Source organism: Carcharhinus amblyrhynchos, chromosome 24, assembly GCF_965287045.1.
Source record: "Carcharhinus amblyrhynchos chromosome 24, sCarAmb.v2.hapA, whole genome shotgun sequence".
NCBI lineage: Eukaryota > Metazoa > Chordata > Chondrichthyes > Carcharhiniformes > Carcharhinidae > Carcharhinus > Carcharhinus amblyrhynchos.
Genome location: NC_137347.1, coordinates 9,075,317 through 9,101,201, shown reverse-complemented (window position 1 = coordinate 9,101,201; position 25,885 = coordinate 9,075,317). Strand labels below are relative to the sequence as shown.

The 25,885-nt window shown below is 42.6% G+C and overlaps 1 protein-coding gene across 1 annotated transcript; it reads left to right on the top strand.

Moving 5' to 3' along the window:
- Positions 1 to 103: 103 nt before the first annotated feature.
- cdca8 (cell division cycle associated 8) lies at positions 104 to 24,445 on the top strand. Its single transcript, XM_080211509.1, has 11 exons — positions 104 to 127; positions 5,401 to 5,506; positions 8,001 to 8,129; positions 12,508 to 12,548; positions 14,419 to 14,515; positions 15,585 to 15,667; positions 17,245 to 17,318; positions 21,802 to 21,888; positions 22,230 to 22,347; positions 22,514 to 22,600; positions 24,337 to 24,445. Exons 2-11 carry the CDS (start codon positions 5,407 to 5,409, stop codon positions 24,370 to 24,372), a joined length of 852 nt encoding a protein of 283 aa, XP_080067635.1. The 5' UTR covers positions 104 to 127; positions 5,401 to 5,406; the 3' UTR covers positions 24,373 to 24,445.
- Positions 24,446 to 25,885: the final 1,440 nt, after the last annotated feature.

Here is a 25,885-nt window from a genome sequence, read left to right as displayed (position 1 = left end):
GGCTGTCGCTCGGAGCTGCTGAGAGGTGATTGGTTGCGGATCTGTGATGCCTGTGATTGGTTGGTTGGATGGATTTGAAATTTTAAACAGTCGCGGCGGGGCAGCGGCGGGAGGAGAAGCAGAACCGGTGAGTGACCGGGAACCCCGGGGGGAGGGGGAGAGCCCGGTGAGTGACCGGGAACCCCGGGGAGAGGGGGAGAGCCCGGTGAGTGACCGGGAACCCCGGGGGGAGGGGGAGAGCCCGGCGAGTGACCGGGAACCCCGGGGGGAGGGGGAGAGCCCGGCGAGTGACCGGGAATCCCGGGGAGAGGGGGAGAGCCCGGCGAGTGACCGGGAACCCCGGGGAGAGGGGGAGAGCCCGGCGAGTGACCGGGAACCCCGGGGAGAGGGGGAGAGCCCGGCGAGTGACCGGGAACCGGGGAGACCCCGGCGAGTGACCGGGAACCCTGGGGGGAGGGGGAGAGCCCGGCGAGTGACCGGGGAGGGGGCTAGATGCAGAGCATGCTGTGTCCCGGCCTGGGTTCGGGGTCTCCCAGGCTCTGAAGGGACTTCAGAGACCCTCAGTCTATCAGCAGCAATCAGTGAGGTTCAGAGGGGCAGATGACCCATCATGACTAACTGATAGAGAATAGAAAGCCCCAACTTGGCACATGGGGTTAAGGATCTGGATGAAACTTGGGCAAGATATTTGTCAGGATGGACAGGCAGGCTACGCTTGCAGACTATCCTGCATTGAACATGGATTTTCACCACTGCTGATCTCCCAGACCCTCATTTCTGAACTAGATTAGATGGCATGGTGATTTACAGCTTATTTACTAGTGTCATAAGCAGGCTTACATTAACACCATAATGAAGTTATGCCACACTCTGGCACCTTCAAGTACATGAAGGAAGAATTTAGTATGGCCATTGGAAGTAACCACAATGTCTTTTGGACTGGTGGGGGAAACCCACACAGACATGGGGTGAATGTGCAAACACCACATGGACAGTGACCCAAGCTGGGAATCAAACCTGGATTCCTGGTGCTGTGAGGCAGCGGTGCTAACTGTTGTGCCAGTTAGCACTGCTGCCTTATAGTGCCAGGGGCCTGGTTTTGATTCTGAACTTGGGGAGTTGTGTGGAGTTTGCACGTCCTCCCTGTGTCTGAGTAGGTTTCCTCCCCTGGTCTAAAGATATGTGGGTTAGATTAATTAGCCATGCTAAATATGCAGGATTATGGGAATAGGGTTGATCTAGGTAAGATATTCTTAGTGAGTCAGTGCAGACTTGATGGGCCAACTGGCCTGCACGGTAGAGATTTTGTGAAAAATCATCTATTCAGCTGTCCTTTTTCTCTGGCCAATTTTCTCCCAGGCCCCTCTCTGTATTTTCAACTCTTTTCTCTAAGACTGTCTTAAAACATACCACCTTCATTGAATCAGACAGTGCAGAAGGAGGCTATTTGGCCCATCGAGTCTGCACCAACCACAATCCCAACCAGGCTATATCCTCATAACCCCATGCATTTACCCCAGCTAGTCCCCCTGATGCTAAGTGGCAATTTAGCACGACGAATCCACCTAACCCGCACATCTTTTGGACTGTGGGAGGAAACCAGAGCACCTGGACGAAATCCAAGCAGACGCAGGGAGAATGTGCAAACCCCACACAGAAAGTGACCCAAGCTGGGAATCAAACCTGGGTCCCTGGTGTTGTGAGACAATACTGCTAACCACTGTGCTGCCCACAAAAATTATACTCAGCATGGTAAGGCGCAATGAGATTTGAACTCTCAGCCCCGAGTTTACAAGGCTAGTGCTCTAACCCCTGAACTAGGGAGCTTTCATTTGCCTAAGCTCGTCATGCCCTGTCTTGCTATTTTCATTGACATCACTGCCCATTCCTATGACGTGCTCAGTGTTTTCTTACATTGAAGGCCCGATGTAAGTGAACTTGTTTGTGTAGAAATGGTTTCTTTGTGTAGAGATCCTTGAGTTAAACTGATGACTGACATCTTGTATGGCAATGTGACCTATGGTGGCATTGTGCTGGAGTTCCTGTTTGTTAGGTGTTTACACTCGGCCTTCACACAATCCTTTTCTTTTACCTAAAGCTGTGTTAACAGTAGTTTGTCTGCCTCTTTCCTGGTTTCTGATTTAACCCAGGAGCGAGTCGCTTCTGTTTTCCTACTTAGATATGCTCTTTGATGTCCTGCTTCACTCCTTTGTACTATATTTGTCTTTTTCTTCTCCTCTGCATAATCCCTACTCTCTCTGATCATGGGGAAGGGTGTTAATGTATGCTAATCCGACTCTGCACTTGCAGGTCGCCCAGGGCCGAAATTGAACCTGGGTCCTTGGTGCTGTGAGGCAGCAGTGTGAACCACTCTATTACTCTATTCTTAAAATCCTCTATGACTCTGCTTTTAAAAAACATTTAGGTAGTTACTTAGATAAGATGGGTATGGAAGGATATGGGCCAAATGCGGGCAATTGAGATTATCTTAGGGGCTTAAAAAAAAGAGCAGCATGGACAAGTTGGGGCGAAGAGCCTGTTTCGATGCTGTAATCCTTTGTGACTCTGCGGTGTGGTGACACAGTGGTTAGTACTGCTGCCTCACGGTGCCAGGGTCCATGGTTCGATTCCTGGCTTTGGGTCACTGTCTGTATGGACTCTGGATGTTCTCTCAGCGTCTGCATGGTTTTCCTTCCACAATCCATTTAGAGAATTGGCCGTGCTAAATTCTCCATCAGTGTACCCGAACAGTGCCAGATAGTGGCGATTAGGGGATTTTCATGGTGACTTCGTTGCAGTGTTAATGTAAGCCTGCTTATGACACTAATAAATAAACTTTAAACCCCACCACCTAAATTATCTCTTTCCTCTCCTAATCACTCCACACTGAAGAAACTCAAACATTTTAAACTCCACCACTGTCTTCCATCTCAAAATGTTAATTCAGTATGTTAACCAGACCATATTAGCTAGATTGGTTTTAAGCTTGAAAGAGATCAGAAAGGTTTGAATATGCTTTCAGCTCCAGCATTATATTGCACTTAAGCTTCTTGAATAAGTGGACTCTGGATACCTAAGAAAAAACAAACAAGCTATTATTTTCCATTGAGAGATAAGCGTGGCTTTGATTCACTGCTGCACGGGATTTCCATCTGAGGCTAGACTGGCAGGGGACTAACAGTTTGTCAAATGGCAGGGGTTTGGCAATGGGGTCCAACAAAGAAACAACTTGAACTGCAATAACATCTGAACATAAAAATGTCATCTGTCGCATGTCCCAATATTGGTAGCTTTTCATTGGCCCCTTTCCTTAAAGGCTGGGGAAGTAACTTGAATGGGTTGATGCTCATCACATAATGAGCATCATTTTCTACGGCAGGTGGCACAATAGTTAGCACTGCTGCCTCACAATCTCAGGGACCTGGGTTCGATTCCTGGCTTAGTCACCTCTATGTAGAATTTGCACATTCTCCCTGTGTCTGCATGGGTTTTCTCTGGGTGCTCCGGTTTCCTCCCACAATCTGAAAGACATGCTGATTAGGTGCATTGACCCAAACAGTGCCGGACTGTGGCGATTAGGGAAATTTCACAAACTTCATTGTAGTGTTAATGTAAGCCTTACTTGTGACTTATAAATTTACTTTTAACTTTCTAAAAATGAGCTAAGTGGTAGCGAAATAGCAAAATGAAGCCACAACAGCACTGATAACACCCCTACCCTGATATTTCTTGCTTCTGGTTCTTGATAGTCATTTGCTGTAGGGGACTAACTAACCCTGGCCTTATTCCAAATAAAGTGTTAGCAATTCCATAGCATCTGTATGCATGAAGAAATTGTTATCCTACAGGCTGACACACTATTTTATTGATTTTTGTTTTAAGTGTCATAACTCTGCTTGATCACACACATCTTTGGACAAGCTATGAAGCAGTTGTCTGCTTCATATTAAACGCTTTAATTTACAGTATATAGTAGGCATTTTGAGGTGGCCTTTCTAAGGTGGTTGGATTAGTTTCAAATGGCTGTCAGGAGCCTCGGATGCCTTCTGTCCACACTCTTGCAGCATTAGTTTCTCGTTTAAGTTGTCATGTACGAATGGGCCTGGGCTGCCGAATATCTTGGCCTCTTGCTTACGTGGCTTGCGCGCAAACCAACAATATAGGCTAAAGTCTTTGCTACAACCAATGGGCTCGGAAAGAGGAATGACGATTTGGGGGTCAGAACGCCCTAGGTAATCAAAAATGCACTGGGTCTGAATCTTACTGTAAATCACATTCCACTCTTTATAATCAAGCATGGTGATGCCTATCTCAAAGTCCTCATTGGTCCCAAATATCTTTAGACATGGGAACTGCCTGTCCTATACAGAATGGGTTGCTGATTGATTGGTCATCCTATTTTGTCACTTTGACTCAAATGGACTCAAGGCTTTAGTGTGCAAGGCCTGTTCTAATTTGAGTTAATGGATAAGCAAGAAGGTCCCAATCTACACCAGGGAAAACTGAAACAAGGCAGAACTGGAAGGGTAATTGGGACAGGAGCACTCACCCATGGTTGTCTGTTTTTGGCAGTGATGGTATTGCAATTGTGTCCTCTTCCCAACTAAACCTACCTTGGTACAGCAGGAAAACATTACACTCGAGGTAAGTGTGCATGCTGGGACAGAGTGCCGGCTAACATCACAGCAGCAATTCATGCTGCCTGGTGCTGCATACAGCATTTGAGGTCTGGACTCGATAAAATACATCCACAGTTGGATCAGCCATGGGGAAAAGTCTTTGAACTCTTAGAAGGTAACTCTATTGATTCAACTCAATGGGATCCCCTTCCGAAGTTCCTGGAGCCTAGTGCAAGTAATACAACAGGGAGTTGGCTGTTTTGTAGTTGAGTTAGTCACCCAAAGAGATCAAATTACGTCAGCAGATTCACTGGAGATTGAAAATAATTGAAGTGTCCTTCAGCCATTTCTGGTGATGCTGATTTTTCACAAAAGGCAAGAATTTGGTTGGTGGCTGCATCAGCGATTGTCCTTTTGTGGTGATGTATGTCCTTTGACAGATGTATTGGCCCAGTTAGGCTTAAGTTGGACTTGTTTTCTCCTTTCTGAACTATTAAAATTTGTATAGCCCCAACTTCCGAAAACATCAAACGGATTGAAACTGGATGGTGTAAAGTTAATGAACTATCGTTACTGTTAACCCAGCACGGTGTTGCCGATCTTTCAAAACACCAGCTTTAAATAGATTACATCCTCTATCTGAATTCTAAAAAGTAGGGAAAAGTAAACTTAAATACTATTCTTGATCCAAGTATTTTATATTTGGCAACAATCACATTTAACATATGAAAACAATTATTGTTTATCTTGTATTGCAGTATGTCCAATTCCTCTCTTTCAGGAAACCATGCCTTCCAAGAGGAAAGCAACTGGTCGCAAAAAGAATGCACTGGAATTAAAGAAGTATGAAAAGCTTCAAGCTTTCCTGAATGATTTTGACATTGAAGGTAGTGAGCTCAATTAACTTTGACAAAGAAAGCTTTGCAGACAGTACTTTTCAGTTTTCCCTAATTCTGTGTTTTGTTTAAATGAGCTAACCCTGTGTCCTCTCTCTTTGTAAAGGTGTCATTTCTTGTCTGCCAGTCCATATTTAACTTACCCTATCTTCCTGTTGCATTTTGCTTATCAAAGGAAATGATGCCAATGTGAATTTGACTTTCAAACTTTTGCCCACATACTATTTACAATATACTTGACAGAGGCTATTCACCTCATCAAAGATCTGGGATATGAAATACCATCTAGATGGATAATTCTAACTTTGGTTGCCTCCATGCCAAAACAAAACTGACTATCATAAACAAGTATGATCCACTATTTGCAGATGACAGCAGTATTGTTGCCCACTCGACACCAGTTTTGCAAGCCAGTCCCAATTTCTTCAATTTTGCATACAAGGAACTCTGTCGTTCATGAACATTGACAAAACAAAACACCCTTCACCTGATGAGCCAAACATTCCACTTCCTATTTAAGTTGAAGGGGGCACTGGAAAATGTTGAGCATTTCCCATATTTTGACAACCACCTATCTCAACAGGCAGTATTCATGAGGAGATCCAACACTAGCTCAGTCTTCTACACACTGCGGCCACAACTATTTGACAACAAAGCAAGCCACTAAAAATCCTAACATACAGAGCAGTTGTTGTCACCACATCTCTATGCTGTAGTGTGACCTGGACTGCGTATCAGCATAAGAGCATTGGAGCAGCATAAGAGCAGTAATGCCCTGCCACAATCTTGGGATTCAATGGGAGGGCCATCAGATATATGTTGGTGTCTTTCTAGATGGCAGCTCCACAAGCATTTTGGCAAAACTCTCATGAGACCAACTTTGATGGACAGGACACTGTCATTATGGCCAGAAAGCATCTCCTCTGCCAAGTTCTGTTTTCTCAACTCTGTCATGGCCAACGTTCCAAGGAAGGACAGAGAAGATATTTAACTGTTCCTTGTGAAACATGATAGCGCTGTGTGCAAACTCCCCCTGGTCATTAATGTCAATAATTTAAATGGCAGCAACTTATCCAGTAAGCGCATCCTATGACGTGGTGGCTCAGTGGCTAGCACTGATGTCTCATAGTGCCAGGGTCTCGGGTTCAATTCCAGCCTTAGGTGACTGTCTACGTGGAGTTTGCACATTCTCCGTGTGTCAGTGTGAGATTCATCTGAATGCTTCGGTTTCCTCCCACGGTCCAAAGATGTGCGGGTTAGGTGGATTGACCATGCTAAATTGCCTCTTAGTGTCAGGGGGATTAGCCAGGTAAATACGTGGGGTTATGGGATTAGGATCTGGGTGAGATTGGTGGAAGCTTGGTACGGGCTGAACGGCCTCTTCCTACGCTGCAGGGATTCTGAGATTCCATATGAAGAGAGACTGGATTGACTGGGTTTGTACTCACTGGAATTTGGAAGAATGAGAGGGGATCTCGCAGAAACATAAAATCCTGATGAGACTGGACAGGCTATATGCGGGAAGAATGTTCCCGATGTTGGGGAAGTGCAGAACTAGGGATCAGAGCCTAAGAATAAAGGGTAAGACAATTCCAGACTGAGGGGAGGAAGAACTTCACTCAGTTGTGAACCTGTGGAATTCTCAACCACAAAGTTGTTGGGGCCAGTTCATTAGATATGTTCAAGAGGGAGCTGGAAGTTGCCCTTATGGTTAAAGGGACCCAGGGGAATGGAGAGAAAGCTTGAGTGGGATACTGAAAGTGCATGAGCGACTGTGGTCATTTTGAATGGTGGTGAAAGCTTGAAGAGCTAAATGGTCTACTCCTGCGCCTTCTTTCTATGTTTATACTTCAAGCCCAAATGAGGCAGAGAAAGAAAGAACACAAATCCTGCACAGAGGATCCCACAGACTCTTGCAGTATCTGGCTTCAGGTGCGCAAAGATATGTGCATTGAGGATCTGTCTCTTCAGTCACATGAAGACCTATAGTTGAAATTCATGACCCTGAGATGACTTTATCCTGTAATTAATGGCCAGTTGGTGAATTTGACTTGCAGGTTACTGGTGAAAGATAAATGATCTGAAATACTAACATTGTTTCCCCAGAGATGCTCCTGGATAGTGTTTCCAACATTTCCTATTTTTATTTCTGATTTGTTTGGCTATTTAATTTTAGTACGTTTTGTAGTCAGTCTCTGAGCAATATTTTTGTCTTCTGTCCCCCACCACCATCATACCTATTCTCTCTGAACAAGTCCTCATTGGTATAGTTAGAGCTTTATTTTGAGGTTGGATGACAATGTTTTGCCGAGGCACTTTGTACTTGTCAGAGTTTCATCGGTTTTACTGAACTGAGGAAATGCTGTTGCTTTTGCTCCAGTAATCACCTCACCTTGAGCACAAAATTCTGCACGAAGATGAACAGAGCTTAATTTGTCAGTCACTTGACGTTTGCTGGTCTGAGCTGTGATTTTGTTTTGTGTAGTTCAACGGCGGACAAAAGAGATGGAAAAGGCGATGAGCGATCTTCTCCTCACAGTCGATACGTATTACAGCCGTGCAATTATGAAACTTCCACTGGTTGTTAGACAGATGGCGTTCCAGGATTACCTCGGTAAGGCATTGCTCTCCCTGAATCTACTGTGCAGAGTTGATGGGGCTTTTACACGAATCACTTATTTTTGAAGGCCTGAACCAATAGCACATTAAGCCTGAGGGACTTGTATTCGGAATTGTTATTTGAAATGTTCATTATATGTACAGTAAACTATATAAGCATATTATTCCAAGATTAGATGCACCCTCTGCAGTTTTTTCCTTTTTTTGACAGTCCTGAGATTTTCCTTAATTTGACAGCAATGCCAGTAGGATGTGACTTTACATCACTTTCTGTTCATTAGGTTCCCTTTCATAAAATCGCTGCAATGCAAAAGGAGGTCATTTGGCCTATCGAGTCTGCACCAACAACAATCCTACCCAGGCCGTATCCCCAAGTATCCCCCATGACACTAAGGGACAATTTAGCATGGCCATCCACCTAACCCACACATCTTTGGATTGTAGGAAGAAACCCAAGTACCCGGAGGAACCCCACACACGTGGGGAGAAAGTGCAAATTCCATACAGGCAGTCACCCAAGACCAAAATTGAATCCGGGTCTCTGGTGCTTTAGCAGCAGTGCTAACCATTGTGCCATCGTGCTACCCTTTTCTACTGAGAGTAGCCATGATGTGGAGATGCCGGCGTTGGACTGGGGTGGACACAGTAAGAAGTCTCGCGACATCAGATTAAAGTACAACAGGTTTACTTGGAATTACTAGCTTTCGGGGCCTTGCTTCACTCACCTGACAAATGATCAGCGCTCTGAAAGCTCGTGATTCCAAATAAACCAGTTGGACTTTAACCTGGTGTTGTGAGACTTCTTATTTTCCTACTGAGGAAGGAATACCCTGATCTTGGGATCTGCTATGTTGGCTACATTAGCTGTGCTATGACCAGATAGATTCCAGCAAAACTGGGGGAGGATCCTGCCTTTTGTAGACCCCTCTCCAAGAACCACCTCCCTCTGGGTGCAGCAGCTGCTAATGTTTGATGTACTAGGGGTGCTGGAAAAGAAGCTGTTAGCAGCACTTGATGTGCTGGTCAGGTAGAACCAACAGCTCTGCCTGGAGGCTAAAGAATTAGAAATATATCAAAGAAACCAAGCAATATAACTGACATCAAGAAATTGTGGGGATGCATTGGAACAGCAAAAAGTACAGACATTAAACATATAAGCGAGACAGAAATAAAATCCACCTTGGATGAACTGGAAAAGGGCATGTGCCAAACTGATAGCACTTCCCTAGAAAATTTGAAGGACTTTGCATGAACCAGATCCACTTTGCTTTCTAAACTGTCATTTTTATTTCATTAAAACAGAAACACTTTTAGATGTTCTAAAAAAGCGGCCAGGCAATAAATGTGCCTTCACCAGGAGACCTAGAGCTCCTCAAATATTAATAATTGGAAACCAATAGCAACAGGTCCAATATTGTTCCATTTCTTGACCCGAATAATTATAATTGGCGAGGTCTACCTAAGTGCCCCAAGGCAGAAGGGTTTCATGGTGGTGTGACATCAAGTTGTGACAAGGACATTATGAATGAAACTAGGAGCAATTGAGTCATTAACCTGATTTTTTTTAAAAAATGTTTCAATGCTACTGTTGCAAAAGATAGAAAAAAAGCCACCCACTTTCCCCACAGTTCACTTAACTATGGACCCATTACTCCAGTCACTAAAATTGTGTCTCAAGTGTATGGATCAAAAACAGTACCACCTCCAAGAATGCCTCACCAATAGCATGTACATTATTAAGTGATTCCTGTGTTGGGGTAATTTAAAAACAAATCTTTGAGTCATTCTTCAAAAAGTGTTTAAATCAGTATAAAAAGACTGTTGGGTTCCATCTGTTAATGAAGAATCAGACTCTTTTGTAATCACGGAAATAATGGGCCTCAGATAACAAATAAATAAAATACATAACCCTGGAAAAAGAGAATAATCTCTGAGACTATCGAGTCAGGCACACCATCTTAAGTAAGTTGATGTCAAAACTTACACGATACCAGAATCTCAGGATACCTCTGGGAATTAGATGATACCTAGTGTTCAGTTGTATGCCTGTTGATCATGTACACAGTGCTTGATTGGTTCGACTTGGATATGGACTCAGAAAAGTAAATAAAGCTGTAGGAGGAGCTGGAAACTAGAGCTGATGGATTGAGCAGATGTTTTAAAACATTACGAATAAAGCCGATGATGCACAGAAACTAGTGGCAACTCTGAGAGAATAGGTATCACAATATTGACAAAACAGCAGAACAATGGCAGGAAATTATACATGTACTCAATGATATCTCCAGCTGTTTGAGAAGCAGCGATGGCTGATTAACCATACCAAGTTGGAAGTCCCAAAAGCAGCAGATATAATTAGGAGATTTGAAGCCTTGAGGTTTTTAGACTTCTCTATTGTAATAGCATCTTTTCATGTGGGACATCATAAAAATAAAAAAAACGAAGTCTCAGGTAAAGTAGCACAGAATGATACAAGGACCCTGAGAAGCAGTGATGGAGAAACAAAAGAGGCAAAACAGGACATGGGGGGAGGGGATTGCAAAATATTTAAACTGGAGGAAAGACTGAGGCAAAAGTAGAAAAAATTAATGAACAGTCAATTGAAAATGGACAAATCTCCAATACCAAGGACTACCTTATTGCAAAAACAAAACTAAGCAATTGGGTTGGCTTAATTTCTAATATGAAACAACAAACTTTGCAAATGCTCTATTATTATCATTCAATTTATACACCATCAGATACACTGTATCATTTGGAATGTATAGGTCAATAAAACCACTATCTGGCAATTAAATTCTGCCCCATGTACTAGGGAATTGTCTTGCAGTTAAGAAGGCAAACTTGAAGCACAGTAGGATTCTGAAAAGACTAAAAGACAAAATCAGTATGTTTGGCTGGAAAGCTTTCATCAAGTCTGAGGTAGCCAGATTTTTAATCAGCTAGGGAACAGAGGATCTGTGGATATGGAAAATGGAGATGAGGATTATTTTCTCAGATTAGTCACGGTTGCACTGAATAGCAGGGCTGAATGGCCTACCTTGCTCCTACATCTTATAGTTTAAGCAAGAACTCATCCTCCACAACAATTCCCGGGCCAGCACCACCCCAGCCCGGACTGCCCTGATCTCCAGCCCTGTCCCAATCACTGACCTCCCTCCAGCCCTGACTGATCCTATCAGCAGAGTGGCAGTGGGACACCTCACCCCCACCGATCATCCCCTACAAGTGGGGAGCTACTCTAAACCTCACCAGAGTGAAATGCTCCTAGTGGGGTAGGAGATGCTATTGGGCCTGGAGAATTCTGTGCCAGGCCTGACAATGGCATTTAAATAACATGAAAAACAGATTTAAATCATTTACGTCCCTTCCCACCAGTTTTCAGTGCAGTCCCGACTACCTCTGGTCTCTGGCTGTGGGAGACGCGCATGCGTCAAGAATGCGTGCGCAAATGTGAAATGGCCAATGCGCATTTCCCAATCCCAGTGCATCGGGATGGAAGAATCAGGCCCCATGTTTCTGTTGTCCATGTGGCAATACTTTAAGAATAATGGCAAATTATGAACAGGTGTAGATGAAGAAATATAAACCTCTTGAAGAGTGACTAAAGGAGCCAACATAAAGTTATTTGGAATTGTAACTGGAACCACCCTTGTTAAAGTCTTCAAGATTAAACAATACATAGCTTTGAATATGAGATCTTGTGGTGTAAAGGGTAGTGTCCTTTTGTTTGAGGCAGAAGCTCTGAACTGAAGCCCCACTCCAGGACTTGGAAGGGAAAGGAAGGTTCATTCATAACATAGCCAATAAATATCAACTTGTAAGTCCTTCTAACAGCATTCTTGGTCAGCAATGTGATGGAATTAATTTGAGATACCATCACGAGACATAGCTCTGGGCTACAACATGCATGTAAAGAATTTGTTGCCACGGCAACTTGTACTACTTTGTGGGGGATAATGGGCTCATTTGGCTGGATGATCAGTGTTGGTCAGATTGGTGCCAACAGCACTGTGTTGGATCCCCATTCGAGCTTGGGTGGTCTCAGGACCTGCCTCCTTGCCTTAGCCATGGTTAAATTGTATCGCTGTGGGTCAGACCTGCATTCAGGCAGAACTTGAGAGGAACATGGCTTTCATTAATCAAGCTGTGAGGTTAAAGTTACTGGCTGAAGTCTTGGGTTCCCGGATTGTCTGGAATGGGATGTAAATTTGGAATTGTACATCAGGATTCTTTTTGTCTGCAAACTTTGTCTGCCGTTGAAAATTTGCAAGGGTCTGGTATCAGGTGCACTCTTAGTGGGACTATCAGCGAGTATTTCTTTGTATAGTTTCACTGTACTGTTATGAATTTTTCCTTTCTTTTCTTTAAAGCTATGGGTGGAGGCTCAAAAGCAGTAGCTGAAGTTGAACAAGTAAGTTTTTCTCCCCATCTTTTATCTTTTTTATGGGATATGGGTGTCCCAGATAATAAATGCTAGCCTTGCCAGTGAGATTTGCCATTGCCACAAACCTTTGGGCACTATTTGTAGTAAAATCTTACTGCAGTGTAATTTCCTCCTGATAAAGTAAGGAGCCTGTTCCTGGTGACTTCAAAATTAATTTTGGATGTTGCTAGCTAGGCTCAGATTTGTTGCCCATCCCTAATTGCCCTTCAGAAGGTGATGGTGAGTTGCCTTAAACTGCTACAGTCTATGTGATATAGATACACTCTCAGTGCTGTCAGGGAGGGAATTCCAGGATTTCAAACCAGTGCAGGGAAGGAACAATGATATATTTCCACGCCAGGATGGTGAGTGGCTTGTAAGGGAACCTCTAGGTAGTGGTGTTCCCGGATATGAATCATCAAAGAATCCTAACAGTGTAGAAGGAGGCCATTCGGCTTATTGAGTCTGCATTGACTTTCTGACAGAGCGTCTTTACTAAAAACCCACTCCCTGCCCCATCCTTGTAACCCCACACATTTATTCTGCTCACCCCTTTAACCTGCACATCTTTGGACACTTAAGGAGCAATTTAACATGACCAATCCACCTAATCTGCACATCTTTGGACTTGGGAGGAAGTCGGAGCACTCGGAGAAAACCCACCCAAACAATGGGAGGACGTGCAAACTCCACACGGACAATGACCTAAGGCCAGAATTGAACTCTGGTTCCTGGTGCTGTGATGCAACAGTGCTAACCACTGTGCCACGATACGTTCCTGTGCAATTTTCCATGTTGTCAAGCAGATGCCAGTATTGTAGCTACACTAGAACAATTTTCCCAAGAACATGGTTAAATCTGGAGTTCAAATTTGTAGTCAGGGCCCCTAAGCTTTTCAGTATCCAATGCTTTTAGCTGTATCCTGATGTCATGTGAGTGAATTGGCTGGAGATTGGCACTTGTGATGCTTTCTTCCTCTATCATTGAGGGTGGGGACATTTGTGGAGCGTTCTCCTGTTCGTTGCTTGATCATCCACCACCATTCATGACTGATGAGGCAGATGTTGCAGAGCCTTGATCTGATCTTTTAGTTATGGGATTGCTTAGCTCTGTCTTTATTATATGTGCTTCTATTGTTTGGTATGTATGAAGTCCTCTGTTGTAACTACACTAGGTTGACATTTCATTTTTAGATATGTCTGCTCCTGGCAAATCTCTAAAATGGTGTAATGAGACAGATGGTAACTCCAGGGAACATATTTCTTAGCAGGTAATCAAGAAAAAGGGGTACAACTTAAAATTAGACAATGTGGGAACTAAATTAGGAAGCTTTCACAAGCACAAAGTGGTGGAAATGTAATATTAACTTCCCCATTTGTTGGGACACTGAGACAATAGAATTTTTAAAGACTGGAAGAGATTTTTTTATTAGGTAAAGAAGCAAAGAGCAATGAATCCAAGTTGGGTGAGTGGAGTTGAAGTGCAGGACGGAACTGACCAAAGTGAATGTGGGAACAAAATCGAGGGCCGAGTAGCTTGCTCCTATTCCTATACCATCTATTGAAAAGCAATAGAAAGATGAATATCCTGGTCAAAGTGCTGACTTGCTGTTTTTACCTTGTTCCTGCAGATAATTGGGAAAAGTACTAGTGCGTATTGTTAACTTCCACAATACCCAGCAGTCCCTAGATTACTCTGAAATAAAAATGCACCTTGCCCTATTTAAAAATGGCCTTTTATTCTTTGAATGTTATCTGCTTGGGATTAATTTTTATGTAGTGTCAAATGCTTCTCTATCCTTGAGGATTACAAGAATTGGAAAATGTTCTGCCCTATCTAATCCATTTCTTTGCTACAGAAACGTATTGTTGCAGCCCGTTTGGAAGTTGAAGCCATCGAATCTGAAATCTTGAAAGACGCTGCACCTCTGAGGGTCACCAAAAAACGCAAGCTTGGTATGAAATGTCATTATCATATTGGCTTTTGTACACTGATCTATTTTAACTGCCTGCTGTAAAGTGCATGGGTTTCTTGAAAGCATTAGACCTACAAAAATGTCAACCATCTTCTACATGCATAGATTTTATGAATGAAATACGTGCTGTTAGGGTGAGTGTGTTGTGCTCTTGTGCACTGTCCTGTGGTGGTGGTGTTGGTGTTGTTGTTGTCTGGTGCTAAATCAAGTTGCATCTTGCCTTAAAAAGTCGCCATTTTGGACCGTTGCTTTCAAGAATGTACAGCTGAGACGTACATAGATGACTTTTCCTGCTTTCATGAAGAAAGGCAAGAAAATGAATTGAAAATGCCTCATTAACTTATAATGAAAGTATATTTATTTTCTTTTCGCTTCTCTTGCTGGGAAAGTTCTTATATCTGTGGTGCATAATAGGTGCCAGAGTAGTCATTTGGCTCCTTAAGCCTGCTCTGCCATTCAAACAGATTATGGCTGATCTGATTGTTATCTCAAACCCACTTTTCAGATTGGCCTCATAATCTTCGATGCCCTTGTCAATGAAAAATCTGTCTTTTTCTTTAAATTAGTTAAGGATCACAGAAGAATATTGTACAGAGCAACCTTCCATTGATCAGCACAGTTCCAAAGGAAATTCAAAAACACCCCTTCCAAATTCACAAGAGGGTGTAGCCTATTGTATCACTGAATGAAAGGTGTTCAAACCAAACCACTTGGTCAACAAAAAGCATATGTACCTCTGAATCTTGACATACACACCTTTTGCTACTAACTCTCATGTACTGTATCAAGTTGTTGATACAAACTGCCCTTCCCACACCTCCAGGTCCACAATATCCTTTACAGGACTAAACAGCAGAAGTACAAATTGGCAGGCTGGCTTAGAGGTTTTTCTAATAATAAGATTTGGCATTATTAGAGCAAGGAAAAGTGTTGCCCAACAGTGTAATTCCTAATGGATAGAGCGAGCAATGATGATTCATCTTTTCTCCCTAGATGAATGAGTAAATACTTGTAAATATTTTAAATAATTTTCAATGTATTCTCTGCAGGTAAAAACAAAGCAAAGAATGACTATGATGGAATTGTGAGTGACGATGAAAATCTTCCTCCTTCAACCAAAATGTTACGAAAGGTTAGTGTGCTTATAAAAATCTTGTGTGGGTTAGGTTGATTGGCCGTGATAAATTGCCCTATAATTTCAGGGAGATTGGCAGGGTAAATACGTGGAGTTACAGGGATAGAGCCTGGGTGGAATTGTTGGTGCAGGCTTGATGGGCCAAATGGCCACCTTCTGCATTGTATGATTCTCCGGCCTTCTTGCGGCAGAAGGCTGTTCGTCAGCGGTGGGATCTTTTATTCTTGGCACTGTCAATGGAATTTCTCACTGGTTAAGCCCCACCGAGCCAAAAAAAACCCATATTGGGAGAGTGTTGCTGCCAGAACCAGAAGATCCCACTGCTATGAGCCACTAGAGAATCCATCCTTTGTTTCTAGTCACTGTTTGACAAATGAATTGTAGCCAGTAAACAATTGAAAATCTGCACAATGCAACAGTATTGACTAGCAGAACTACAGTTGCAAATCTCATTCTTGTTAAATATTGTTGGTTATTTAACACCAAACTGAAGTGTAGGGTGGGGAAGAACATTGGGTTTGCAATACTAGAGCTGTGTGAGTGCTTGCTTAGCCTGAAACAATTGCAAGCTACTTTCAGGCAATAGCCACCTTCAATCTGGTTCAAAGACCTGTTACTGGATTTGATCTGTTTTTAAGTTTTTGTTTCTTCTGTGTTATATATCAGGGACTGGCTTGCGGCTTTCCATTCTATAGGCATACTTTTCTAATGTGTACTTGTATTTGCATGCATGAAGCTGTTTGATCCATTACTGAGAAATAATTTTCAAGAGGGATGTTCCTGTGTTTATTTGAGAGCAACTAATTCCTCTCAAAGCCTTCCTAAAATTCTGCTTACAATTTTTAAAATAACCTCCCGGTACAATTCTAAAGTAAGTAGGATCTATAATAGCAAACTTCTAAAAATTTGTCAGTCCAAGGAAAAATGTATTCATTCATTGTCGAGCCTTCGCTGTCCTTGGAAGCTACACTTGAACCTCTGCAATCCTCATTCTGTAGGTATTCCCAGCATAACTTTTGATGTGGGATTCCAGGGTGTTGACCCAGGAGCGATGGATTATGTACCGTTGCTTTGGGACTTGCGTGTGGTGGCATTTCCTTATCATTGCTGGTCTTACTCATGGCGACAGAGCATTGGGATGATGCATGCATCTTGTAAATAATGCTGCAATTGTGGTACTAAGGGTATTGCATTCAGTATTCGGGTATCCAGTCAAGCTGACTCATTTGTTGAAAATAGTGATTGTTTCTTGGGCATTTTGAGACTGTAGCTATCTTAGCGAGTATGCAATCAGACTCCTGATTTGAATCTTGCAAATGGTTGAGTATTTCTCTGGCAGAGCAAGAGCTGGGCTACTAACCTCAATACCCTGCCTCTGTTGTGTCATAGCCAATGGCATTTATCTGGTTGTAGTTAAACCTTTTACATAGTGGTGGGTTGAAGGTTAGAGAGGGAGTTGGGTTGTAGTGAAGATGACCATTGCAATGGTATGTGTAGTAAAGATGTGCTCTGTTGCCTCGTATCCTACTGTATGGTCAGCAATAACATTTTCTTTTAAATTATTCTCCTAATAGGCTAAAAATGGTGGAACCTTCTCAGTTAAAAGTAGACCTCCATCAGCATGTGCCACAGGTACTCGGACCAGAAGGCAAGTACCGCCTCAACGTTTCTTCCTATTACAGAAGATAAATCTAAAACTTAAAATGCCCTGATCACTACAGTTAACAAGTTCATCCATTCACAAGTAATTTTTTGATCATTTTTCACATTTGTGTCCTGATTGTGGCTTTGCAATGACAGTGCTGATCACAGAATGGTTACAGAACAATGTCCTTTTTTTGAATCTGTCACCTCTCTGCAAGAGCAGTTTACGCCACAGTCCCGTCTTTTTCCTGGAAAATGTTTTATCTTCTTCAGATAATGATCCAATTCTCTTCTGAAAGCCACAATTGAATCTCCCTGCACCACATACTCAGGAATTGCATCCCAGATCCTAACCACTTGCGACATTAAATAAACATTTTACCTGCCATATTAAATCAGTGTCTGCTGGTCCTTGATCATGTCCACAAATAGGACTGATTTCTTCCTATCTATTCTGATTTTGAATACCTTGACCAAATCTCCCAAGCTTCCCTTCTCCAAAGAGAACAGCCTCAACTTTCCCAATCTATCTCTGCAATTGAAGTTTCTCATCCCTGTGTTACGACTGAGGTTACTCCCCTTTACCTCACGTCGTAATCTGCTACAATTATTTGGGAAGGTGTTATCTGTTCTTAATTAACATTTAGAGGTTCATTCGTATAAAGGCCTGACACTCGCTTTAAGTGAATATTTAATCAGATATTTTATTTAAATATCTGGAACTTTAACTAAACAAATAACATAAGCTCAGGTACGCTTTGACTGAAATGCTTTTCGAATAATATGAGGAACATTACCAAACGTTAGGGAGCGATTCTCCCAAAAGTGCTGAATTGTGAGAAAACTGGTCTAGATCATGCCAGTTTTTTCAGGGAACTTCAGACCCAAACCTCCCACACTCTGTGCAATGCAGAGCTCACAGCTGTGAATATCATTAAAAACTTGGGTGGGGGTTGGGTGGCCTATTCGTGCCGGAGGTTGGCAGCTCTGGAACTATGCGCAGTGGTCCCTATCTGTCAGTCTCCCCGTTTGCTGGCCAGCCCGGGACCACGGCAGTACTGTCCCTCCAACCCACCCCTCATCACCTCCCAACCCCCACCATGGCTCAATCGTGATTTGCATGACAATTCCCAGGCCAGGCCAGTCCCGTCCCGATGTCCAGCCCGTTCAAACTCCTGTCCCACAGTGGCGACTCTCCCAATGCCCATCCCAATCGCTGACCTCCTTTCAGCCTAGACCAATCCCCATGCAGAGTGGCAGCAGGAGCCTCACCCCCACAAATTGTCCCCCAGGCCCTCTGTACAGTAGGCCTTGCCCCTTGGCATGGGTGTCCTCCGCATAGGCACTTTGCCACTTTTGTAGTGCCACTTGGGCCATGCGCAGGGACACTGCTGCCCAACCTGCTGGGTGGCCCTAATTGCTCCCCACCCCCATTTACTCTAGCGGGGTCTCCCGCTAATTCCCCACAGGCGGGGAGCTGCTCTAACCCCCGCCTTCTGGAAAGGCATAATTGTGAAGCTGACTAAAGCACTTTTAAAGATATATCTTGTCTTTCAGATTATTTACTATCCTAACACTGGCCGCAGATTCTTTCATACTCAATCACTGGCTTCCTGCTAAGTATGTGACTTCCACCAGGCAATTTGAACACTCTCTATAAGCTATCTATTTGATTTGCTGGGGTTTGCCAACCTGGCTTTCACATATTTCACTTCTTCAGGCAGCTCTTCAATAATAGCGTAGCGGTGAAAGTCTCCCAAAGACATGTCGACGACATCTCTTAACAAAATTCTCCTGTGGGATGGTAACCTCATCAGGTTAATAAATTTCAGCAGCCAGTATCCCACAGGTTTAAACTTTGCATGATATGATTAGCTGTGTAATATTTCCTCACAAATCCGATGGCTTGTCATGATGTGCCACTTGATGAGGAAATCAGGTCACATTTGTAACTTGCATTTATGTAGTGCTTTTATCCTAATAAAGCAGGGACATTATAAAGCAAAATTTGTTATGGAGCTGCGTAAGGTGGTGTTAGGGCAGATGAGACGGAAGCTTGGTTAAAGAGGTACGTTTTTTAAGGATCGTCTCAAAGAAGGAAAGACGTGCATTTATATTGTGCTTTTCACCATTATTGGACATCCTTAAAATGCCTTACAAACAATGAATCACTTTTGGAAGTATGGTTACTGTTGTGATGTGGGAAACATTAATGAAGAAGAGAGGTGTAAGGAAGGAATTCACGATCATAGTTCTGTAACAATAGAAGGCACAGCAAACAATGGTGGAACAGTTGAAATCCGGGTGCTTGAGACCAGTATTGGAGGAGAGCGGGTATCTGAGGGAGGAAATTTGAAACAGGATAAAAATTTCCTCTATTTTTGGGTGATGCTATAGAATGTAAGTGAGCAATATGGCAGAGCCAAGGACAGTTTCTCTCCAATACTGGAGATAACAATGCAGAAGCAAGAAGGGATGCTTTGAATATGATTAGTTAGATAAGAATCAAGCGTGTGCAGCCTTGCCCAGGTGGACAATAGAGATAAGCTGAAGAAAGAAGCTGTGATCAGCTATGTCGGGCTACAGAAAGCCTGTGAAGGCGGAAGTGTGGTAGTTTACCTTTGCCACAGTCACACAGGTTGTCAATTGTGAAAAGAGCCACTTTAATGCCATTGCACTGGATGAAAGTCTGATTTGAGGGACTGAAACAATGGACTTCAGGAAGGATGGGACAAATTTGGAGAATTCTTCACATTGTGAAGAGGAAAGGGAGATTGGTTGTGGAGCAATTAGGTTTCAAGGATGGAAGATAAAGAGATTTGTTTTTAAGGAGATGGTTGAAAGAGATGATTTGATTTATTGTCACGTATATTAACGTAATGAAAAGTATTGTTTCTTGCACGCTATACAAACAGCATACCGTTCATAAAGAAGAAAATGAGTGTGCAGAATGTAGTGTTACAGTCATAGGGTGTAGAAAAAGATCAACTTAATGCAAGGTGGGTGCATTCAAAAGTCTGACGGCAGCAGGGAAGAAGCTGTTCTTGAGACGGTTGGTATGTGACCTCAGACTTTTGTATCTTTTTCCCGATAGAAGAAGGTGAGAGAGAGAATGTCCGCCGTGGGGGGTCCTTGATTATGCTGGCTGCTTTGCCGGGGCAGTGGGAAGTGTGGATGGGAGGCTGGTTTGCATGATGGATTGGGCTACGTTCACAACTTTTTGTAGTTCCTTGCGGTGTTCGACAGAGCAGGAGCCATATATGGACAGTATCTGAAGGGACGGAACTATTCACAATATCAGTTATTATTGGAACAAGAGAGGGAAGTTTGGTCAGCTCTTCCGGAGTTATTTTTGCATTCCAGGGTGTGATCCTGGAATAGTGAGCAGGAGCCGATAGTACTTTATATGGTTGAGCCAGACCTAGATGGCTAAACTAATTGTCCTCTGTATCCATTCAAATCTGCATCCCTTATAGGTGAAGGTTGTACCAGCTGGGATGGCCAGAGAGTAGTAGTTTTAGTGGCAAAGGCAGAGATGCGGATGTGGTAGACTAAATCAGTAGCTGCGGAGATTTTGTGAATGAAAGGCAAACGTTTGGACCATTGGTTATGGTCTTGCATGCGATTGATACAATAAGCCTTCTGAGGCAATATGTGATGACAAGTTTAAGAAGGTGTCCCTGAATGTAGGTGGCTTGTGTGGCAGAGGAAATTGAGGAAGGAGAGGACAGTGAATATAGAAGAGGGAGTGCAAGGTAAATTGAGATGACGGTTAAAATCTTTGAGGATGAGAAGTCAAGTCTGATTGAGGGTAGCAGCAAAACTCTCTTGGATAGTTTTTTTAATGATGTTTGGGTGGATGGTGGAGAACTGGAATAAGGTGGGATGCTCAAAGAGGAGAGTGCCAGAGGACTAAGAACACAGACCAAGGTCTGACTTGATGGTGACAGTCACACCATGATGACCTGGGAAGAACAAATTAACGGAACTGCATGGCTGGGTGTGTTAGTTTTAAAGAAAGGTGTTACTAGACCTCACCAGATTTTTGTCAAGGCCATGATGTCAGTTTATCCATTCACATTGGATGGCAAGTGTTTTGTTCACATGCCTTTCTGCTATTGTTTTAACCCAAGAATAAATCCTAGTTGCTTTTCACTAGAGGATTGGCCTGAGAGATTGAATGGAGTTGGTTTATATTCTCTGGAAGAATGAGATGTGATTACATTGAACCAGAGTATTCTGGGAGAGCTTGGCATAGTGGATGTTGAGTGGCTGTTTCTCCTAAAGTTAAAGTTTATTTTAGTCACAAGTAAGGCTTGTGTTAACATTGCAATGAAGTTGGCTGGTGAGTTTAAAACAAGGAGTCATTAGGGATCAGCTATTTAGGACTGAAATGAAAAGTGCCTTCTTTTTAAGGGTGTGACTCTCCAGAATGCTTTTTCTTCCTGTATTGTAACTTTTGACATTGTGTCTTCTCAATTATACAGGACCAGCCGAACGAAGGGTCTCCGTCCTTCAAATACCAGTGATATATGGGGTCCCACACCATTAATGACACCTAAATTTGATTCACGGTCGGTTTATTAAGAGTTCTTTGTATTTAGCGATCAAATTGAAGCTTTTACCTTTCTGAAGTTGACATATTTCCTGTGTATTTATTTCCCTCTGGTATCCAAGCTAAACCAACTGTTCTTAAAAATACCTTTTGACAAATTGCTTTAAACGCGCACTGCAATTTCCCTTCACCATCCTGCTCCCCACCCCCACTAAAATATACCTTGAACTTTGTCTCCCCTCTGATAACCAAAGCTTTGAAACTTGGCTTGAGTAGCTGCAAGCCTTTGTTTTAGTTATGTTTTTGAATTGCTTTGGTACGATGTGGCTGTGATCACCTGTTTTATAAAATGGATTGCAGGTTGCTGAAAACGACAACTCGCTTTCGGAAAGCCGGGGAATGTATATATAGCTTATCAGGAAGCCCGCTTGCTGAACCCAAAGAAGTTACCATCAGCATCCCAACTGAGAATGGACAGGTGAGCTGACTGAGAACTTGGCCTTATTGCTGCAGCAAACATCCATTGATTAAGGATCTTGTTGTAAATGGGATTTTGTAGGTTCTGTTTTTTTACACAATCTGACAGCAAGTTAATTTTAAATGAAACTGCTGTGAAGACTAAACTGGATTTCCCTGTGTTTTAGAGTATCCAATTTCTGGCCAGCAAAATAAACAATACAGATTTAACGCAATTGGATGACAAGACGTTTAAGAGTTTTGAGGAACTATCTGTAAGTATTTTTATTACGCTGAACAATTGCCTTTAGCATATCTAAATGGCTAATAGTGATGATGCAACTCATTCGGAATGCTCCTCTGAGAAGCTCAGAGGATGGGAGGCCGGTTTCCCTCATAATATCTCAAGTCGTTGTAAATGGTGGGGTGGTGGTGGAAAGCAGGCAATCGGGGGCCTCCCAGAGGGTTGGATGGCAGCTTGACAGTGCTCACCAGGGGGCACATTAAACTCCCACCTATTTTAGTGTTTTTTATAAATTTGGCTATTGTATATTCTATCCCTCTATCCAAGTCACTAATATAGATTGTAAATAGTTGGGGCTGAGGACTGAACCCTGAGGCATCCCACTAGTTACAGCTTGCCAATCAAAAAAGGACATACTTACCTCCACTCTCTGCTTTCTGTTAGTTAGCCAATACCCCATCTGAGCTAATATATTGCTCCCAGCCCTGAGAGATTTTACCTTCTGTGTTAACCTGTGTTGCACCTTACCAAATGCGTTCTGCTATTTGTGTTACTTAGTGTTGTCATTTAAGGGACCAACACCGACTTCAGCTTCTCTCTTTATATATTTAATGCCAGATTTCTTTCAAAATTTACCATTGTTCTTTTTAATTACGTTTTCAGTAACCCAGTATTGGTTTAAAATTTTCCGAATCCTCCAGTCTGCCACCTACAGTTGCAATATGGAATGCCTCAGTTTATGCCTTTTTGTTTCCTTTTAGCCTCCTTGCTTAGCCACAGATGTATTTTCCACCTCTTAAAATCTCACTCTGTGGAATATATTTTAGTTTGGAGGAATTGAATATCTCCTTAAATGTTTACCACGATTCGTTAACTGTCCTGCCTTTTAGTCTTCCTGTGCAGTCAGAGGGCCAAATCTGCCTTCATTAGATTTTCAATTTGATTTTAATTTTATTACTGATCTTGAATTTTTTACTCTAATTTTTCCTACGGACCTTTAATCCTAAAACAAGTCAGAAAAGGTAGGGAGAATTATTTAGCATGTTCACTTGATGTAGGAATACTGCAGTTTATCTCCTAGTTCTCTGGCATTGGTCTACTCCTGCCCCCACTGTCTCTCATTTTCCCCTGCCCTTCTAGATGCTGCCGACTCCTCTGAGTCCTTTTCTACCCACTGCCTGCACATCTTTGGACACTAAGGGGGAAGTTTAGCATGGCCAATCCAACTAACCCACAAATCTTTGGACTGTGGAAGGAAACCCACGCAGATACGAGGAGAACATGCAAACTCCACTCAGACAGTCACCCAAAGCCCAAAATAAACCTAAGTGCCTGGCACTGAGGCAGCAGTGCTAACCACTCTGCTGCCGCTCCCAAAAGACTGCCATTTCTCCTTCCTTGGAAAGGCCTGTCTCTGAACTTGGGTATTTCTATTATTGGGCGTTGTTTTACATTTATAAATGTAATAAATTTATTACACAACTTATCCATGTGTAAAATGGACCAACCTTAAAGGATTAGAGTTTTAGATTTAGAGTTTTAGAAGCCATGAATATTTTCCTTCCAGCCATCCTCTGTAGATCTCCTAACCTTGGGTGCTGAGCTATATAATTAATGTCAAAAAATGCAGAACTTGGTTAGAAGGTGAAATTGAAATAAATTCTAATTGTAATTTTGTTGGCTGAGCGAGGGGAGTTTGGGGAAGAAATGTGGAGTAAATGTCACTGAAGTGCAACATTATAATTTGCATTTGCTTTTATCTTGTAGCGTCAACTCAATGAAATGTTGAAGACAAGGAAATGAAAGCTCGGAGTTTCCGGCATCCTATGTGTGAATGCTTGTTTAAAGTATGATACCATTTATAATGTGGTTTGATCGTGATTAAAACTGTTCTTGTTTAAAAACTGTTTTGTTAATAAAATCATTTTTTATTAATCAGAAACAATCCACTACTGGTTCAAGTTGACCACTGTGCAGCAAGAGGCTGTTCTTGCTTCCGAATATAAATACTGCATCAACTTCAAACAGGCTCATGCACCCACGTTTCTTACAAGATATGAACTATTTTCAACACTAATTTTCTACAATTGCAGGCTAGCGTTTATTGCCATACCTCACTTAGAAAGGAGCTTGAGACTCTCATTCCTGAATAGCTGCTGTCTGTGCAGTGGAGATGCTCAATAGTTCATTACTGACTTGCTTTCTGGGCCAAATCCGTGGGCAGTTGGAATCTTCCACACTTTTTTTTCCTTCGTGGGACAGTGATCGTATTTAAATCCAACCAGGCAACGGTGGCAGATTTCCTTTCCCTAATGAGGCAGTTGTGTTTTAGTGATGACAGCTTTGTGGTCACTTACTGATATTCACTTCGATTTACTTACAGATTTATCTTTAACTCGGTCCAAATTCTCAGTCCAAAAATTACTGTGATGGGATTTTAAACTTGCGGGCTCTAAATTATTAGTTCAGTGATATTTTTGTTCCCTGGACAGCATGATGGTTAGCGCTGCTGCCTCACAGCGCCAGGGACCCGGGTTAGCGCTGCTGCCTCAGCGCCAGGGACCCAGGTTCTATTCTGGCCTTGGATAATAATGACCTAGAATGAGTGTGCTGGGCATAGTTCAAAATTTTCAGATGACTGAAGTCTTAGAAGTTTAGTGGACTTTAAAGGCAGTGATAAAACTTGGGAGAGGGCATTAAAGAAAATGGATGGGAATGTGGCAGAGGAAGTGGAATGCTGAGAAGTGACATATTTTGGTAGGAAGAATAAGGAAAGGTAAAATAAAATACAGGGTACAATTCTGAAGTGAGTGCTAGAACAGACACCTGGGGATAGATGTACACACATCATTGAAGGTGATAGGTTTAAGAAAGCGGTTAAAAAGTCATACAGGATCCTGGGCTTTACAAACAGGTATAAAACACAAAGGAAGTTATGGTGAACCTTATAAAAACATTGCTCTGGCTAGAGTATTGTATACAATTATGACCACTACATTTTAGGAAGGATGCGAAGAGAGTGTGAAACAAAGATTTATGAGAATGGTTCCAGAGATGAGTGACTTTAGATGGATTGATTTGGAGAAGCTGGAGCTCTCTGTTGGGAAGAGAAGTTGGATGGAGACTTGATTAAAAATTGTGATGGAGTCTGGATAGTAAATCAGTGTATGTGGTGAAAACCAGCAATTGGTTCTGTTGCCATTAACTTTAAACTGGCAATGATGAGGCGAGGGAAAAACTTCCTATGCTGTAGGTGATTGGGATGTGGAAGGCACAGCTGAGTGTAGGGGGAGATGGATTCAGCTGTGGCTTTCAA

What these genes read in the sequence shown, in the direction of transcription:
- cdca8 (XM_080211509.1), top strand. Translation starts at nt 5,407, where the DNA reads ATGCCTTCCAAGAGGAAAGCAACTGGTCGCAAAAAGAATGCACTGGAA. An exon ending in GGCGTTCCAGGATTACCTCG is followed by an intron (nt 8,130 to 12,507) that starts GTAAGGCATTGC and finishes TTTTCTTTAAAG; the next exon opens with CTATGGGTGGAGGCTCAAAA. An exon ending in CACCAAAAAACGCAAGCTTG is followed by an intron (nt 14,516 to 15,584) that starts GTATGAAATGTC and finishes TATTCTCTGCAG; the next exon opens with GTAAAAACAAAGCAAAGAAT.